At 48.0% G+C, this 19,497-nt stretch overlaps 1 protein-coding gene across 2 annotated transcripts in view; it reads left to right on the plus strand.

Annotated features, from left to right (window-relative positions):
* Window positions 1–1,044: 1,044 nt before the first annotated feature.
* Window positions 1,045–19,497, plus strand: part of BRINP2 (BMP/retinoic acid inducible neural specific 2) — a 36,663-nt gene continuing 18,210 nt past the window's right edge. For both annotated transcript variants that reach the window (XM_081120870.1, XM_081120869.1), the window contains exon 1: window positions 1,045–1,375. In XM_081120870.1, coding sequence (XP_080976996.1) covers window positions 1,107–1,375 — 269 coding nt within the window. In that variant the 5' untranslated portion in view covers window positions 1,045–1,106. The remainder of the gene's footprint in view (window positions 1,376–19,497) is intronic.

A 19,497-nucleotide genomic window follows, 5' to 3' on the forward strand; every position in this document is an offset into this window, starting at 1 on the left:
ACAGCATGTGCTGGGAATTACAGAATGAAGAAATGCGTGCAATTGCAAGAACCCCGCAAGAGTCAATCAGTCCCCTGCATCTGCCCAGGGCTTTATACAGGCTGCAGTTATCCTCAGACCAAGTGCAGCCACTGGAAATCAAAGGCTTGTGATAAGTCACAAGAAAGCCAAGAGTTTTGATGGCCAAGGTCTTCTTTCCTGGCATCTTTCCTTCTACTCAGACAGGACAGGGAATGAACTCATTCATTCCTTCAAGAAGGGTCTCTGCAGACCTCTGTGCATTCTCAGGAGCTAGGCTAGGACACAGCCCTGCCCTCGGGGAGCTTTCATGTTGCCCGGTGAGGCGAGAGAGAACAGGCAGGATTGGCTCTCTGATGATGGTCACCGGCAATCTGATTCCTGTTCGAACTCCATCCCTGCAACATCTTCTGTAAAACAAGGGGTCGGATGTTCAAAGCCTCTTTATTTTCAATAAGAGAAAACTAAGTCCAGAGAAGGAAGGCGGTTTGTCCAATTCGCCCAGTTTCATAGCCCAGTGGGACATCACTACTTCTCTGCCGACAATTCGCCCCCTGAAAAATAGGGCTTACCTCAAACTTCTGGAGGCAGCACATGGTCTGTGAGGCTGTTCCTGAAACACCGCGAACATTTTTGAGAGGGGAAGACAGAAGCGGATGGTGTTGGGTCAACACTGGGAACATGGAAGCAATACCCAATGACTGTTAAGAGCCAGGCCAGCTGAGTTCAAAATTCCGCTTTCTTCGCTTAAAAGCTACTTGAACGTGGGCGCCTCTCTTCCAAATCTCTCTAAACCGCGTCGTCTCCTCTGTGAGATGATGACAGCGCCGTTTCCTGTAGGGCTGGTTTAAGAGTTAAATGAGATACACGTCCCCACCTAGCTTCATGCTTAGCATGAAGACGCGCTATCATGATAAAGGGTTCCCGGGATGGGCCCTGCCCACTGCTGTCGCTCACAGGCCGTCGCTAAGGCCGGGGTCCGCCTGACATCTCCGTGTGTGCTCTTCTGGTTCCAGGGGCCCTGGAGGAGCGGCACGGAGCGGGAGAGCGTGGCGAGAGAATGAAGACACCAACCGCCCGGGAGAAGCATGAGGCGGCAGCGCGGCACTCAGCTTAGAGGGCTCCGGCTGGCGGCGGCCCCGTGGGCCACCCTGCTGGCGCTGGGCCTCCCCGGCTGGGTGTTGGCCGTCTCGGCCACGGCTGCGGCCGTGGTCCCCGAGCAGCATGTGTCCTCGGCCGGCCGGCCGCCCCTGGACTGGCTGCTGGCCGACCGGGGCCCCTTCCACCGCGCGCAGGACTACGCTGACTTCGTGGAGCGGCACCGCCAGGGGTTCACCACCAGGTACAGGATCTACAGGTGAGCGCCCGGCCCCCCGACGGCGCGCACCGGCGGGGAGGGGGCGGCGGGGCAGCGGGCAGCTCAGAAGCCTACCGTGCGGGTGTTTAAGAAAGGAAAGAAGAAAACGCACAGGCTGGAGGACCTGCTGCTGCCTCCTGGGGGACTTAGCAAAAGGGTTTCTATTTATAGGTGCTGTTGCTTATGAATTGCGGACAAATGAGGCGGCACAGAGTCCGCGTGCGGCCAGTGTCAAACGCTGGGGCCGGGTTTTCACTAACGGGTTAGATCCCTTTATGAGCTGTAATTACGCAGACATGCAAATGAAGGCAGCAGAGCTCCGGCTTCTGCTTCAGAGGTCTCTGGAGCTCTGCGGGGTCACGGACGAGCCTGTCCTCCCCCTTGTCGGCACCGCAGCCTCAGCTGGCCTTGCTGACGGAAACGGGCTGTGTCTTCCTGGCCCCTCGAGCCGGTCCTCAGAAACATCAGAGCTAGCAGAAAGTCAAGCATGAGACCCACCTGGTCCACGAGACAAGGGACAAAGCAGGGACAAAAATCCCCACTGCTGGATCAGCACTTCCAAAGCAGGAGGCGCCTTGAAATCCTCACCTCGGGGCTCCCACAAGTGCACCTCTTGCTAGATCGAGCACTTTAGGTACATTAACTTGGTTATTTTATTTTATTTTTATTGATTTTAGAGAGAGGAAGGGAGAGGGAGAGAGAGAGAAATATCAATGTGAGAGAGAAACAACGATCGGTTGCCTCGGAACATGACCCAACCAGAGATGGAACCCCCGGCCTTTTGGTGTTTGGGGGGACGCTCCAACCAGCGGAGCCACCCGGCCGAGACAGTGCAGCAGCTCTGCTGGAGGAACAGTTCGTCTCCCTTTTTACAGATGAGGAAATTATGGTCCAGAGAAGTTACGGAACTCGCCAAAGGGCACACAGCTAGTCAATGGTGAGCCAGGATTTTAGTCAGACTCCAGAATTTGGGCTCTTAAAATATATTTAGACATTTTTCTATTTCCAAGAGGTTTGTTTTTTAAACTTCTGCAATAACCATGGCATCTGTTTATGTCAGTATGGGGTCTCAGAAATAAGGTTTTCGGGTATTAGAAGCACTGGAAGATTCCCACATGGTAAGAGCAGACATTTATAGAGGTCTGTCTCCTGGCACATGATTCTCGTAGGCACATGCAGACGATGAAGGGACACGATCGGGTATTTGAGGGGCTGGTGCTTCATGGGTACAGAGGTACACAGAAACAAAATCCTGCCGCAGGAGTACCTGCCCAGCTCACCTGTCAGGCCATTTCTCTGCCACTGCGCTTAGATCCAGTCTGGCCTTGGGAGGGACTGGAGCTCAGGCTCTCTGCTTCGGCGGGTCTGGTCCTTGCCACCCTCCGAAGACTATAGTGGAGATTCACACAGGGCCCCTGAGGCCGAGCATGGCCATCTCAGGCTGGGAGTGGCTGAGTTAGCACTGCTTAGGGGAAAGGAGATGAGCAGAACCCCTCAACCCGACTATCAGCAAATCTATAAGAAACTAGACATACTCTGCCTGCAAAACTTCTGTAAGATAAATTCAGGGTGATGCATCTCTTTATCAAAGAATTTATATTCCCATCCTTCGGAGAGAGAGCTGAGCGAGGGAGAGAGAGAGTCCACCCTTGAATGTGTTTAAGCCGCAAATTCCTCCAGTCCAAGAAAATAAGATTTAATTTGCCTTAGATTTTTCAGTTTACCCCAAATCTTTCAGAAGCACGGTTATCACAAAAATATATATTTTTAAAAAGTATATATTGGAATTGAAACGTCAGGCTGAGAATCCCTACACCACCATCCACTTCCAAGGGCTGTAGGAACTGGAGGGAATTGACCATAGTTTCCTTCTTCGATAGAGTTTTCTCCTCATGGAGCCCCAGCCCCGGCCTGGCAGCCAGGAGGGCCTGGCGGCGGCTCAGAGCTGGCCCATGGGGAGGAGGGTCTGTAAGCATTTCTGCACCATCAACCGTTCTATCAGCCGGTAATGGATTTCTGATCATTTAATGTGACAAGCTCTTACACGGTGCCATTCTGCTTCTCTGGGGTCAGTTATTGCACATGAACCTGTACTTGGGGAAACAGTAACCAGTCATTCTGACAGGCGTGCAGCATTCTGATTTGTGACCCTTTGGTGGGGGGCGAAAGAATGGTCACACATGGCTGCTCCAGGAGCATTCTGGGAGTTGTGCCTTTAGTTATCAAGTGGAGTGGTGGCTCCATGGACATTGTTGTAGGGGCTTTATTATCCCTGTGGGAATTCACTCTTATCCCTTCCCCTTTATCTCTAGTGGCAAATTCAAGACTTGGCTTCCTCTGATGAAAGAGGGTCACAGAAAACTGGTAAAATACACATAGAGGGTCACCCCAATGACCAGAAGGACATTTTATCCAGAGGGCAGAGAGAGAAAAAGCTGGCAGAAAGTATCAGAAATGTTCTGTGGTGCAATATTGAGACTCAAACAGAATTAGCCTTCCATTCAATTCTTTAAGAAAGCTTTTGATCCATGAAAGTAAATGGTATTCATGTGTGCTCTCCATAGAAGAAAGGGGATGGACTGTGAGGGGGAAGAATAGGACTTTCTACCAGGCTGGAGTGTTTGGTGCAGATCCCAGGAAGCTCTCTCGCATCAGGAGGGGGCCCTCCCTCCCTTCTGAACAGATCAGAACTAGCGCACAACAAGGTTCTCATACTAAGCTCTGAGTCCCACATATTATTGTTGGGATATCAGCACATGCTCTCACTTTGAGGGGATGTCTGGTTGTTCTAGAATAGCTCTGATCTTTCTTAGCATGGGCCCCCAGAGTTTCCTGCTCTCTCCATTTCAAGTTTGTTTTCATGTAGGCATACATGCTTCAGAGGGAAGGTTCTGGAGCGGCTGACCTGGGTTCTAAGCCTGGAGCTGCTGCTTACTAGCTGAGTCATGCTGGGCAAATTATTAATTTCTTTGCTCACCAATTTCTTTCTTTGTAAATATGACAAAAATGGTGTCCACCTAATAAATTAATGTAAAAATTAAATGTGTTAGTTGATGTAAAGCACTTCGAACACTGCTTGATAAATACTACCTATCATTATTAGGTTATGCCCAACCAATTTTAGCCAGTACAAGAATGGTAACAAGGTAAAAGCCCTGGATGCTATCTTTGTGATGTCTGCTGAGGGCTAAGCTTTAAACAACTTATGTAAGAAAGAAAGCAAATTGCACTTTTTTCTTTCTTTTTTTAAAGCGTACTAACCTTTAACCTTCAATCTGTCTTTCTGCTGGGAGAGGAACTCAACTAAAGAATGAATGGACCTTCTCTGGGCATACTCTTCCTGGTCTTGCGGGCTTAACAGAGGGAGCTAGATGGTCCCAGCATGTTTTAGAGTCTCCACAGGAAAAGATCTTTCTCCCAAAATCAGAGATTGCCAACCAAGCAGGCCTTCCTCAAGATGCCCTACAGAAGTTCCTCACTGCCAGTCCTAGTCCCAGGGGTGACATGAACAGCCTCAGGATGGCACCATTATGAGAAGAAAGACTATATGTACTCTTGTTAAGCCTTCCTAAATAACAGGATGGCTTGACCATCTCACCCAATATTTGGCAAGCTTTTACATTTCACTACCCAACTTCTTAGCATGTCCTCAGCCCTGTCTGACCAACATCTGGGCAGTCGGCCCACTTCTCAGACACTGTGTATTAACAGGCTAGTGGTAAGAGCTATCAGAGCAGAAATCCCATCTCCAATTCCATTTGTGACCCCCAATCCCCCTCCCTTGCTTCACTCCATAGCTCCTATTGCAATAAACACTTAGGTGATGAACCTCTCACAGCAGCCCTGTGAGGTAGATGGAGGCTATTAGGGTCCAAGGCAACGAGACAGACTTACTTGTTCAAGGTCATAGAGGTAGAGTGTCACAGCCAGAAATAGCACTCGGGGCTCCTGACTTGAAGTCTCCTGCTCATTACTCTAGACCACGCCATTTCCCTCTGACTGGTAAGTGCATCTTCATCATAACACGCAACCTAATCAGGCACCTAAATTGAGCTGATGCAAATGTAAATATGGTTTCTCGAAACACTCTAGCAGTAATGTTCCATTCTCTCTTTGCTACAAATCAAAGTAATGAGCAGTCTGGTTTTTTTTTTTTTTTTATTTCTTTTTGTATTAAGGCTTTAATAGAGAGATAATCATGGGATTGGAAAAAATCCAAGCCACTATGATGAAACACTTAAAACTCGGAAAGAATAAATTAAAATTAGGAGAGAAAGTTAGAAACCTTACAGAACCATGAGTATAACATGGTGGTTGGGAGGAAAACAAGGCTGGGTATAATTCCAAATTATTGACCTTCGTCAACATTACCTCCATTTCTAGGCTGCCTCTTTTTTAGAAAGGAAGGATCTGGGGATACAATAGAAGTCTTTTGGGAGGAAAATAAACAAAACATAATACATTAAGTAGATATCTTCATTGACCAAAAAAAGACATTCTGATCATATTCTGGGCAAAGTTTGTAAATTTTGAGAACCAAAGAAGAACAAAGCTGAAGGCCAAGAGGGTGGAGTGGTGCCCCAACGTAGGAGGTGTTGAGGCAGGAATGTGTTTTAGCAGGTGCGCCTGGAAACACCCAACAGGACTAGCAGGCGCAGAATCAGAAGATGTGGTGAGCAGGGGCAGTTAAGGCCAAAGAAGTTTTCAGCAGGCACCAGCACAGTAACCCTTAGAAAAGAAAACCAGTTTGCAGTTCACCAGGATGGAAAATAAGATATGGCAATAGCTTACGTGTGAGGGAAGTGAGAAATAGGAAAACAAGTATTTGACCCAGACTGTTCCCTGTGTGGTCTGTGACCCAGCAGCCTTGGCCTTTACCTGGGGCTTGTAAAAACCACAGGGCTCCACCCCAGACCTACGGAATCAGGATCTGCATTTTCACAAGAGGCCAGACGAACAGCATGATGTTAAAGCTTGAGAAGTCCTGTGTTTGGTTAGTGCTCGGGAGACCAAGAGGAGAGCAGGAATGACCAGGGTGGACAGACAGAAGGCTTTGTGGGAAGGCAACATCTCCCACAATGCATTGAAGGTAGTGAGAATATTGACAGAAGATATTACAAATGAAACAGGATCGCAATCAAGGGAGGTTAAATTTAGGAGTTATTAGTGCCAAGGCATATGAACTCATAAGAATGGATGTGGCAGCTGGGAGAAAAATGTAAGAGCAGAGGAGGGCCTAGAACAGGCCTGTGGGTGCCTCCTGGGAGACGGGGAGGCGAGGAAGCAGCGAGCAGCTGTGGAAGCAATCACCGGAGGAGCTCCAAGCTGACTTATCATTTGACCACTTCTCGCAGACTAACAAATATGGATTTGGATCAACAGCACACCCTGGAAGAGGCACCATCTCTAATTAAGAGATCACAGTCCATGTAAATAGACGACCACCAAAGGCAACCTCGGTCTGCCTGGGTGAATCCCAGCGATCTCCTAGGCACTCATCACAGCTACGGGAGTAGAGAAAGGCCACCCCACAGCTGCAGGGCACCACGAGGGGAGCCCCGGTTCTCAGGCGGGTGCCACAGGCAGGGAAGGAGGGGAGGTCTCCTGGAAAATGACCATCACGCGAGTAAACTGGTTGGTCTCAACTTCTCACTGGGTTTCTATTTTGACAACGAAGGAGTCCATTGGGATGGAAGGAGAGAAAGGCATGGTGCACAAACCAGAGGAAAACAGAGCAAAATGAGAGGCGATACGGCACTGATGAGCCTGCAGTCCTGGTCACAGGCACTTTCTCAGGCCACAGAGGTGAGAGGGACAGAAGAAAATGGTGAGAATTTGCTGTAATCAAGAGTTCCGTGCTGGCTAAATGTACAATACCGCTGACATGGCATATGTCATCTAGATGGTAGACCAGCGTGAAATCTCTCCCAAGGGGTTTCATTCCAGAAGCATCTGGAGATGAGCCCCACAAGGGCATGGGCCCAGGACTCAGGCCTTGCAGAGGCCTGTCCCCATCTCTGTCATGGAAGATGACACACCTGCGCAGCAGACCTACATGGAGCTCCCGTTGTGCACAAAGGACTGACTGAGAAATGGCACAAAACAAGGAACTATAGTTCAAGGGTCTACAAAGAACAATATTCATTCAATCAGCAATTTTGAGGGCCGACTCTGTGCTCCTGCTTCGAGAAGATTCTGATAATAAACCATGAACAAGGAGGACACCATTCTTGATCCGAGGGAACTTACAGAGAAGCACATCTGGAGAAAGTGCTAGGTCACTCGGCAAGGAAAGGTCACGGGAGGCTGGAATGAAAGGCGGCGTGTGGGCCAAACCCAGGCGGATGAGTGGGACTCTCCAGGCGGACAGCCTGGCGGATGGCGTGGTCGACAGGATACCCAAAGGCACGGGGACAGAGGGGTGGTTCGGGAACTGCGCAGCCAGTCCCACATGTCTGATGTCAATGTCAAGATGCCCGTGACTGGGTCCTTGTCCCCCTGTTCTGCCCCGCTGTGTTATTTCCACCGTATCTCGTCCCTCCAAGATGCCAAAAGGCTCCCTTAGACATTGGTTTCTTCCAGGACCCAGTTTCAAAACACTCGCCTGGAGGGGCTAGTAAATGAAGTAAAAGCCGTTGCATGTCTGCAGAAGGCAGGGCAGGGCCCATTCCCCTCGTGGGTGACTGTTCCCCGAGTGAGGACATGGCACGCAGTGCTTTAAGATCCTGTAAACCGACAGGTTCAACTGAAACTCCAGCACCATTTACGCTGAAAAAGTGGAATTCAGGAGAAACTTACCACCCCTAGCATGTGCTCACTCGGTCCTCCCACAGGTATTCATGGAGTATTTTCTTTGTGCAGAGCATTCTGGGCGCCACAGCAGGCTAGGAGAGACAGAGGACAGGGCTTCAGTGATTTCTGGGAATTCAGCAGCCCGGTTTGAGTGACAGCGTACACCCCGAAAAACACATGGGCATGTCCAATCCCAAGTGCTGCGGGAGGGGCGCACTGAGGACGTGCTCGGTAACTGAGGGGTAGATTCGGCCCTCGGTGCCCGTCAGAATGACTCCCAGGGAGCCAGTCCCAGGGTCCCCCAGGACAAAATGACTCTCACCCCACACTTCCCCATGCCTTTTGGGGCTATACCTGGGTTTTCTCCCCTGGCTTGAAATTGGATTGCAACGATTGTCTGTAAAGAATAAATGAGGCAACAGACAGGTGCAAGAGGTGAAAGAAGAATGCAGGATGGCCGGGGCGGAAGGCCGAGCTGGTTTTATTTTCCACTGAGATTTAGTAGAGAGATCTTGAGTCGGTCAGGCAGAGAGATAGAGGATTAATTTTTTGCTTTGAGAAATAATTAATTTTATTCATGAATGAATTGCTACTTAGAGACATGTACACGTAGCAGGGAATGAGGCAGGCTTCACCTAGAAACTGTCACGACACAGGTGCAGGCAGACAGGGACTCTGGCTAGTCATGTGGTCTCTTCTTTTTCCTGCTCTTCTTTTTTTTCTTCCCAAGAGAAGAGCTTTTTCTGGGTCAGGGAATCTCAATTTTTTTTCTTTATTCAGCTTCTGCCACATTTATCCCACCTCAGGGCTTCCCACATCTCCCACAAGAAAATTATTTCAGTCCAGAGAAAGCTCAAAACAGTGAGTGGCACACGGTGCCTGTATTTACTGGGCACATTTATTGAGCACCTGGGTACTGGCCACTCCGCAAGTGCTGGGGACACGGCATGAATGGGGTACAGCCCGGGCCTCAGGAGCGCTGCCCTCAAGGAGAGGCCCTGGGGCAAGTGGTTGGAAGTGGCCTGGGAGCAGGAAAGTGCGGTGTGTGGGGTCTGGCTCCTGTGCCTGTCACTGTCTTCGCCTCTGGGACTGGAAACAGGGGAGTGTGCTCACAAGGCGCTGAGGGCCAGTGGGACAGATTTGCTACCTTAAAGCTGCGCCGGAGATGAAGGTTTGGACCGGGTCCCTACCCTCACAATCCATCCCTGACTCGAATTAAAGACAACTGGAGCCCCTGGTCCATGGGCCCGATCTGCCCGATCCTAGTGAGGCAACTGCAGAGGGCATGGCTGTGGTGTGGGTGGGCTGCCACGTGGCCTCAGATGGCACTCCACGAGTGAGGGACAGGAAACCCTCAGAGCCACTGTCCACTGGGGGGCATGGTATCCAAGGGACAGGAGCCTTTTGTGAGCAGGGAGCTTGGCGCATGGACTCGACACAGTATTGAAACGTGGACCACAGGACAGCCGCCTGTCACCAACTTCCTCCATTTCCCTGTGGGACAAAAGGAGGAAGGGTGCAAAGAAAATAGATGGTTCTAGGAAGGCAAGTCAGTTGGCCAAAGTTTCTGTTTAACTCAGGGAAAGAGCGCAGACGACTCTCTTTTTACTATGAAACATTAATAACATAAATAATAATAGCTAATATATATTGGGTGCTCATCATATGCCCAACATTTTATTAAGTGATATATAATTATCCTTATACAAGGGAGATGCTATTTTACACACACATTGCAGATAAAGACATTGAGACTTAGAGGATGTCACATGACTGGTAAGAAGAAGAGCCAGCACTCAGCCCATACAATAGAGGACCTGACCATTAAGTTGTTATTATTGAATGAAGTAAAGGATCTGAGCCTGGATTCTTACCGCCCAGGGGAAAATGGTGCCTCCAGGTGTAACCACCTGTGCCCTGTCCCTCCTGCTCCCCTTGGTGGCATTCCAACAGAACTTTGGGAGGCAGAAGGTGGGCCTCAAGGGGCTAGAGGGTGGCACATCCCATGCAAAGGTCCTGTGGTTCTCTCCACCGGCCTTCCACCTGCACCTGGATCCTGGGAACCCTCCATGGGAGGAAGCTACAGATGAACCTGCCTGGAGCAGCTCACCCATGGCAAACTCTGTACGAGTCGGTTTTCCACGGCCAGCGTGTTTCCATAGGGTGTGGTGTAAACTGAATTTCTGTAACTCGAATCCTCTACTGGAGGATACTGCATGCCATTTCCAAAATACAGTGTCTTATTTTTTGCCTGGCTTATAAAGCTTCAGTGTGGAGTCAGTCTTTAGCCTCTGACTTTAGGATCAGATAGCTACTGATCTATAAACACCAGTATCTACTTGGAAGTGACGTCTATTTCAAGGATATTTTCACAAAGCCAGAAGAAATTTTGGTGCTGCAAATAACCTCTGCTTGTTGGGCTACTTGGTAAATTTGGAGTTTCTTACAGTGACAAGATTGGTATGTCCTCTGGGTCACACCCCCGATTGCCCTCAGCATGCACAGCACACTGTGGATTCCAATGGAGCTGTGAACGAGACCCAGGGCTGGTCTCCCGAGTCAGTTTCAGGATTTGTAGGTATATTGGGGATTTTATACTGGGACAGGGTTTGGTGACAATGCAGTAATCAGGCAGAGCTCTCGCTGCCCACTGTGTTTTCCCCTCTGCCCCTGATTCTGCACACAGTGTCAGGCTCTCCCCTGAGCCCAGAAATGTGCTTCTTTCTCCCTCTGCCTGCAAAGAACAAACAAGCTCTGGACGTCAGAATGAGTCAGAGCAAGAAGTTTCACTGGCCAGACAGGAGCTCTGGTCCCCAGAACCAGCCCTGCTCCAAGTCTTCATTACCAGCCCCAGTGCCGGGAAAATTCTCATTTTCCTTGTGCACCAGGAGACTTTGAGCCTTATCTGGGGACATGCTGGTGACGGCGAAGGGACAGGAAGAAAGGCTCTTTGGGGAGTGAGTTCCCCTGGATCCACGTAGGCATGGAACCGCCTAATGATCCCTCGACATAAGCTCCATAGTTGGTTTACTAGTAACAGAGGTAAACTCCAGCGTGGTGAGGCAGCCTCTCGCTCAGCTGGCTCTGTGGTTGTTCCAAATGGTGAGCTTGATAAAGACGGTGGAGCAAAAGGCGGGTATGCAAGTCCTTGAATGTCAGCTAGAAACTCATGCCCAAAGGAGACTCAATGGAAGAAGTGGCTCTAGAGGCTGAGAACACAGTCCTTAGTCTTCTGTGACCACTTAGTAGGGTGGTGTCCATTTGGGCGGCTGAAGGCCAGGAGACTAAGTCTGGGAACCACAGACACAGTGGTTGGCCTGGGACAAGAGGCCAAAACTGCAAAAACAGCCCATGGGTGTGGAAGGAAGCCCGGTGACGTAGGTGACAGTGTCAGAACCCAGTGATGCCTGCTGCTTGAATCTAAAACCAGCTATTTCCTACCCAATGCAGACAAGCAGTCTACAAATCCCCAGGAAGGCCTGGGCCTGAGCAGTTCCATTCCTGCGTGTTCACAAAGCCAATTTCCATCCAACAGCCCCAAGCACGACTTGGTTTCTGTGGTAGAATCATAGCCAACACAGCACTCGTCCTGTTTCCTACTTTACTATCTGTATCTCCTGTCTCCTTTGCTGTGCTCCCTGGTGTGACCAGCCACCAGGCTGCTGGAGCTCCTACCTCTTCCCCACCCCCACCCGCCATGGGAGTGGTTTTCTATCTCAGAATCCAGTCTCTCTCTTCTCCTGGCTTCATCATTTACCACTTGGACTTCTCTCTCCTCTCCAATCCAACCTACCTAAAGTCTCCTGTGGGTCCCTTGGTGCCCAAACAATAAAACCCAAATGCGTTGTTTTTGTTTGTTTTAGAATGAAAGTCCCTTCCAAACTCACCCTTTCACTACTTTAACAAATATTCAACGGCACTGACTGCATCACTGATCCTACCGCACCATTTCTTCTTGTTCCAGTCTCTGTGAACATCTCTGGATTGGCCCAGACACGGAGGCTCCTTCAGAGCCATGTGTCTGTCCAGTCCCATTCCTTCTACCTGCAAAGCCCCTTCCGTTTTCTCCACCAGCCGAGCTCCTACTCGCCTTTCAAACCCACTTAAATATCACCTCTCTCTGAAGTCTTTTTTGACTCCTTGAAAAGTTATTCTTACTTATGATTTCCCTTCAATCTGATTTCCTCCCTCTGTCCCTCCCTCCCTTCCTTTTCCTAACTCTCTTTGTTCTTCACTTGGCTCTGAGCTCCTTCGAGCAAAAAACACGTCTTATATCATATCTACATCTCCAGCTCCCAGTACGCCATCAGCCACATATAAGGATGCGCTAAGAGAAGGAAATCATTCAGAAGGAATGGGATGCCCTGCGACTGGAGTGCATGAAGCAGTAAGCGAGTGGTTGGGACTCCAGGCTCTGGACTCATACATGTGGGTTTAAATTGCAGTCCTGCTACTTCTAATTGTGTGAACTTGTACAAGTTATTTGCATCTGTGCCTCAGTTTTCTTATCAGTAAAATGGGTAGAGAAATGGACCTTTTTTATAGAACTCTTTGGTGATAACTAAAAAGCAAATTTGGTTTCTTTCAAGATAAATGCTCATTATTTTTGTGATGGGTCTCCTGAGAGTGCATGTGGAAAACAGTAGTGTAGGGAATCCTGAGAAGGAAAGAGAAAATGAAGGGAGTTAGTGGATAAAGAAGAAAGGGAGATGGGGCAGTCTTACTCAATTAAACTCTTCCTACTGCAATTTCCATACATTCATCAGATTTATCACTTAAAATCTGCACACTACTCTCCCGGACTGTAGCCTGCGTTCGTCTAGCCATTGATTTTATAGTTATAGATAGTTCAAAATAAATCCTAACAGTGACAGGTGCTTTCCCTGCAGAGATGACTCACACACCACGATCCCAGAGCATCAAAGTCAAGGCTTCAAGACCAACACCATTTCCCACCTAGACAGAGAAAACAAGAGAGGCTCTGTAGGGGGATGTTACCGAGGAGAAATGGGGGCATGGATGTTTGACCACATAGACAATAAAAAGTCAGGTGACTGAAAGGGACCGAAATCTAGACAGCCAGTAAAATCAAGACTGAAGATCATTTTGCCAGACTGGAGTATGAGATTGACATAACTGAGGTGGCATCATTCAGAGTAGGTTAAAGCAGATACGAACAGTCCCCAGCTCTCAGTGACGGAATGAAAGTTTTCGTTTGTTTGTTAGTTTTGCTCATGTCACGTTCCAGTGCAATTTATGGAAGGGTTAAAAGGCGATTGCTTCATGAACTCATTCGGGACAAAGATTTGTTCTAGCTAGTCACCCTGGGGGCCTCAGAGTCCCCCTCCGGGTCCTGGTGGACAAAGAAAGAGAGCATGAAAGATTTCATGGCAGGTCTTATGGGCTAGGCCTAGGCTCAGTCACATGGCTACACTTAACACGGAGGAAGCTGGGGGGATGTCTGGGAGTTAGGAGGGAAAGAGGGGCAGCTTAGAGAAGAACTTTCCAGTCTCTGCCACAAGGGGCAGAGTGCAAGAAGAGGGTGAAATGCGAAGCCCTAACTTTAAATTCAAAATGTCAACTTCACGAATACGATATATAGGAAACCTGACTTAGCTGTGAAAAAAAGAAATCTGGGGTTGAAAAAAATGTGAGGTTTGGTTGATCATAACATTACTTTCAGCCAAGAATACTTTTGTCTTTTAAAATATGAATACAATGGCCCTGGCCAGGTAGCTCAGTTGGTTAGCGCACCATCCCAATACGCCAAAGTTGTGGGTTTGAAAACAAGAATCATTTATTCTCATGCCTCTGCAGGTTGGCTTGGTTACCTCCGCTTCGGGATGCAAGTCCGTAAGGGGGACATTAGGTCTTTACTCCAGCGATGTTCATTCTGGGGCCCAGGCCCAAAGGGCAGCACCTGCAGCTACTGGGGAAAGCAACTCTCACGGCGAGCGCAGGGATGCAAGAGAGTGGAATCGCCAAGGCCTCTGGAGGCCTTGGCCCAGCGCCGGCACGCGGTCCACCTTCCTTTGTCCAAATCCAAGTCTCAGAGCCGAGTCCAATATCAGTGGTGGAGGGAATAAGCTCCATCCATACGAGTGAGTGATACTGCAAGGTCACATGTCGAGGGACATTCTAATAGAGACTAGAATGAGGAGTCAATCTAACCACTGCATTTGTAAGGTTGTGGTGATGATTGATAATTTTTGTAAAGCGTCTGATTCCAAGCCTGGCAACACCGGGCACTGTGTTGATAGTTATAGTGAAAGAGGCACTGAAAGAGGCATTATGATGATAGTTATAATGATGATGGTAATGACGCACATATTCAGATATTGTATCCTAGTGTACTCTTGGTGGCTCAGAACACACCCACCGGGTTGTGTTTAACTGGGGCTGCCATTTAAAAAAGAAATATATTCACTAGCTATGTTTCAAGCAGAGAAGGTTGACCATAAGGGCCTAGGGATCTGGAAACTGTATTAAAGAACTAAAAATATTTATTTCAAAGGAAAGTGTCCCATGTAAAAAGTAAATGCACCCAAGTACCAGAAGGGTTATCTCATTGCAAAAGGGATAAACTTGTAGAATAATGGAAGGAACGGCTAGTCTAGGGGATTCTCTTAGAGTTTAGTAGACAATGGGAAGCCCGTTGACATTTGGGGGGGACAAGCATAGCACAGGCTGTCTGATTGCTGAGCAAAGGCAAAGACAAAGGGAGGTGAAGATGGTGACCAGAGCCATTTCCACAGATGAATGGAGGAGTGGAGGGGAGCAGGTTGGGGGGTCAGGGCAGAGCTGGGGTTTCTGTACCTGGGAAAACACAGATCTTAGCTCCCTCTTCATTTCCTTCTCTTCTCACAGATTCACTGGTCTCCATTCAAACCTGTCTGTTTGCATTTCATGTTGATTCTACACAACTCTCCGTGCCCTCTCCAAGTCCCTGAGCCCCAACAGGGCAGTGTGAGATTCCCCAAACATTGGTCTCTTCCTCTCCTTTAAGCTTGAATCTCCCCTCCCTATCTCTTCCAATCAGCCTTAATTAAACTGTTTGAAAGCTGCAGCTTGATTTTAATTAGAGCAAAATTGGGAAGATTAGAATGAAATTGGCCAATCATTGTTTACGGGCCGTTGTTTGAGAACACAGCAGGCTGGTAAAGTACCTCCAAGCTTGGCTTCCTGAATTCTTCCAGACACGGGGAGGGACGGGGCAGTGGACATCAGGGGAGGGCTGGCCTCCAGTCTGCTCCTGTGCTCCCAGGGTTGCAGGGCCCAGATGTTATTTAACCAAATGGCTCCTGGATCGAAGCCTTCCTACCTGTGGATTTCTCCCAGCCACAGTGGTAAATAAGGCTAAAGAATTTCCTGAGCATTGTGACAGAGGTGTACAGTTTCTGAACTTGCACACAGGTCACAGACAAAGGAAAGAAATAATTCGTGGCGTGGTCTGGGATCTCATCACACTCTACCGTTGATCAATTGAGACTTGGGTTACTTCCTCAGTTTCTCTGTCACCTCATTTGTTAACCTGTAAAAGTTAACAGTTGAATAATGGTATTTCGTCTTTCTCTTTTCCAAGGTCTTTATATAGATAGAATAATTGAGCATGTGTGAAAATTGGCTACAATTTTTTTAAAAACCTAAAGGAAAGCTCTACACAAATATAAGAGATTATGGTGTTTATTATAATTTCTTTTTATAGCTCAGATTAGCCATGTCCTGTTCATTATAGCAGTAAAGGCTCTAATAGCCAAGTACATAACAGTGATCTGTTGTTGAGATAGACATCTCCTAATGGTGTGATGTCTAGAAATACTGCCTCTAAACAGGAGCCAACACGTGACAGCTCCCCCAGCCTTGAAAATGTCCAGTTAGAGAACATGAAACCCTCTTAGCCGAGTAGCTGTGGTAAGCAACCAACATTCCTCAATGTGTATGTGGCTCTGGCTGTTCTTATTCCTGTGAGTTTGTCAAGACGAAAGGGTGTGAGCCCTGTGAAAAAGAGAAGTAGTAACGTCTTAGCTTGCTGGGTTGGGTTCTGTGCTGGAAGCCCTCGCCCAAGATGTGCGGTCTATTGATAGAAAATGAAGAAAGACAAGGCCGCTTTGTGTCTGGAACTCAGTGCTACAATAATCAGCGGGGTTTGTTGGGACTCCCGCATCAAACTGGCAAGTCAAGCTATTTGGGGAAAGGCAACTCTGCAAAAGGAAGGTGGGTTTTGAGAACAAAGACTTTTGCATTTATCTGGAACTGGCTGGTATGTGAGGATGTCCCCATGGACACTAGTTGACAGTTAACATAGACAAAGTCAAGTCACAGGAAAAATGACAAGAAAACCGTGTCCTTGGCTTAAGACCAATCCATCTTTTTTGCTTCAAAGTTCTTAAATATTTTATTTAATAACCCGTCATGTGTCTTCCTTAATTTTTCAAGGAAAACCAGTGATATTTTTTCTTTCCCAATATGGGTCATACCAAAATAACCGTTTGGAGAATCCATAGGTCAGTTCCTTTCAGCACCGCTGTCCCCTTTGAACACTGACGTTTGGAGGCAAGTGCCCCGCAAACAGAGGTTCTTGGAAATAGGTCAAGGCAGGGGACTAGCCCCCACCAGGGCAGCACATTCTTTCTGCCAGTTTTCCAAGTGGTGCTTGGGGCTGGGCGCCCGCACTCCGCGGCTGCCTTCGGACCTCTGCCAGCTCTTCAGAGGTCAGGCGCTATTCTGAGAAGTGCCACCGAGTTGGCACGTGGTGACTGGTTGGCTCTGCTGGAAGCAACATTGATTCCCTCCGCTGCAAACCGGCCTGGAGTCCAGCTCAGGGGGAACAAACGGGCCCCCGGCGCTCAGGGCCACATGGACACGGGTGTCGGGCCTGAAGGGGCGCCCTAGCGGGGCGGGCGGGGCGCATTCAGGGTACAGGAAACGTGCCTCTTCTAATTCCCACATCGGTGGCCTTGGAGATGGGCCTGCCCGGGCTTCCCACCCAGAGGTGGAAAGATCTGTCGATCAGAAGCGGGGAACAGAGGAACCGGCTGTTCGGAGCTCGGCACGGCTGCCCACACTGCAGGCTGCATTCATGACGGCTACGCGTCAGCCTCGCTTGAGGTATAGCTTTGTTTTTGTTCTGAAACTATGGATTTTTTTGTTTAAATACTCTCTCCCTTAAGGCTTCCTGGGGAGGGAGATTTCATAGGTAATGACTCTTCATGGGGGCCAGATCAATGTTCTCAGTTTCCAAGCCCGGAAAGTGGTAGCTCAGCGGGCAGCCCCTGGAGACAGCACCTGGGACGAAGGCCCCGACTGTGCTCTCTCTGAGTCTTTAATCGCCAGGAGCTGGGACCCTGTGGGGGACTCTTGCTGGCAGCATTCTCATTGACCTTGGGTGACATGAAGGAGCACAGGGCTGCGGAATGGTGGCTGCCATCACAGTCAGCAGCTGCGACCAGGAGGCATTCCTTTTCATTTACATCTTTCAAATTAGAAACACCTTGAGTCACTTAGTATTGTCATGGAGACCTTTTTGCTGCAAACCCAGAGCTGGCCCAGGCCCAGGCCCAAAGCCCCCTGGAGCTCCTGTTGCCCGAGGCTTGGCACAACTCTTCAGCTCTCCTCCTGCTGCTCTCTTTGGATTCTGGGAAAATCCCTAACCTCATGTACAACCAGAAGCATCATTTATTGACAATCTGGACCATTAGCGTTAAGCAGTTTGGGACAAAGATAACTACAAACACTTCAGAACATAGCTAGAGATAGAGATTTTGAGTTAGAGCTAAAATCTTCGGAGTGTCGTGTGTCTGGCTGCTTTATTTCACACGCCGGGTTTTACCCTCCAAACTGGATTACACCTTTCCTCATCTTTGTTTTGGTTGTTATTAATCATTTTACGGGTATGTTAATAAGCCTTTGACAAAAATATGTGTTGTCGCTCTGGGTTAATGTGAAACTTAATGGGAAAGGAACAAGCTTCTGTTAGTTGTAGCAGTTTACGGCTGCATCCTTTTGGAGGCAGCATGAACACCTGGTACAGGGAGATCCACAGCTGAGAGCTCTGGTCACCCTTTGGCTTAACCTGTGAGCCCTTGGGTACCGGCCTCTGCTGTTGCAAAGGGGCTTTCCACAGGGGCTTCCCTAGCATTCGAGATGTTTGCTTTCTCAGACTGTTTACTGCAAGGCAAACACAGGGAGAGAAGGTTTTAAGAGAAATGGCTAAAGTGAAATGGAGATTTATTTGGTATCTTAATTGAAACAAAGACAAAGGCTTCATTGAAGTAGTGTGTGTTAATTAATTGATATGTAGAAAATAACCTTTTCCTGGGGGAAAAAGAAACCTAGATTATTTTATTACTGGAAAAAATCTACTAAATTAAAAATCAGAAATGACCATTTATTCTTTGCATAGCTCAGCCTGCTTTCCAGTATTGCCTCTGAGGTTTCTAGATGCTGGAAAGAACCAAGTTAATAAGATCTGTGATCACATTTTTACCATTTTAGACACTTCTCCCATTATTTTAATTCCATGAAGGGTTCCAAAGGGTTTTCTCTTCGACTCCTCAATGCATTGATATCTTTATCATTATATAAGGACATTCTTTGTCTCCCGTTACAGTCTTTGGCTTAAAATTTATTTTGTCTGGTGTAAGTATAGCTTCCCCAGCTTTTTTCTTTTTTAGTGTCCATTTGCAGGGACTATCTTTTTCCATTCCTTCACTTGCAGTATATGTGTCCTTAAAGCTGAAATGAGTCTCTGTAGGCACTATGTAATTGCATCTTGCCTTTGTTTTTTTAATCCATTAAGCTAGTCTATGTCTTATCATTGGCCATCCAGCCATTTAGAAATGAGATCAAGCACCTGTTCTTCACGTGGTAGTGAGATTTGGGATAGAAAACACTTTTGACAAAATACCCTGCACTTTTATTAAAGTTTAGCATTTTATACACAAAGGAAATAAATAATAATGTATTATTATGAAGTTGCCTGCTTAGATAAGTAGAGCCACATGGCAGGAATTTTAAAAGACTTCGTTGGAACTGTAAATTATTAGTCATCCCTTTTTTTTGTTTCCCTGGTAATGTTTGGCTAGTGCCCCTCCTCCCTGTCTCAGTCTCTAGATTTAGATGCGGGGATTCTACAGCCTCAAATGGGGCATGGATTTTTATTTCTTTATTTTGAGTTATTTTATTTTTCTGCAGCCCTGTCATTTGTGCTGCACGGATCTGGGGGGATGGTTAGACCAAGGCTTAGCACTGTGATGATGAGAAGAGTTGGTGTGGATGACAAGATTGAGGAGACGTTACATTTTGTTGTTTCCTAAGGCAGTGGAGCTGGT

Source organism: Miniopterus schreibersii (assembly GCF_964146895.1).
Source record: "Miniopterus schreibersii genome assembly, chromosome: 19".
NCBI classification, from domain to species: Eukaryota; Metazoa; Chordata; class Mammalia; order Chiroptera; family Miniopteridae; genus Miniopterus; species Miniopterus schreibersii.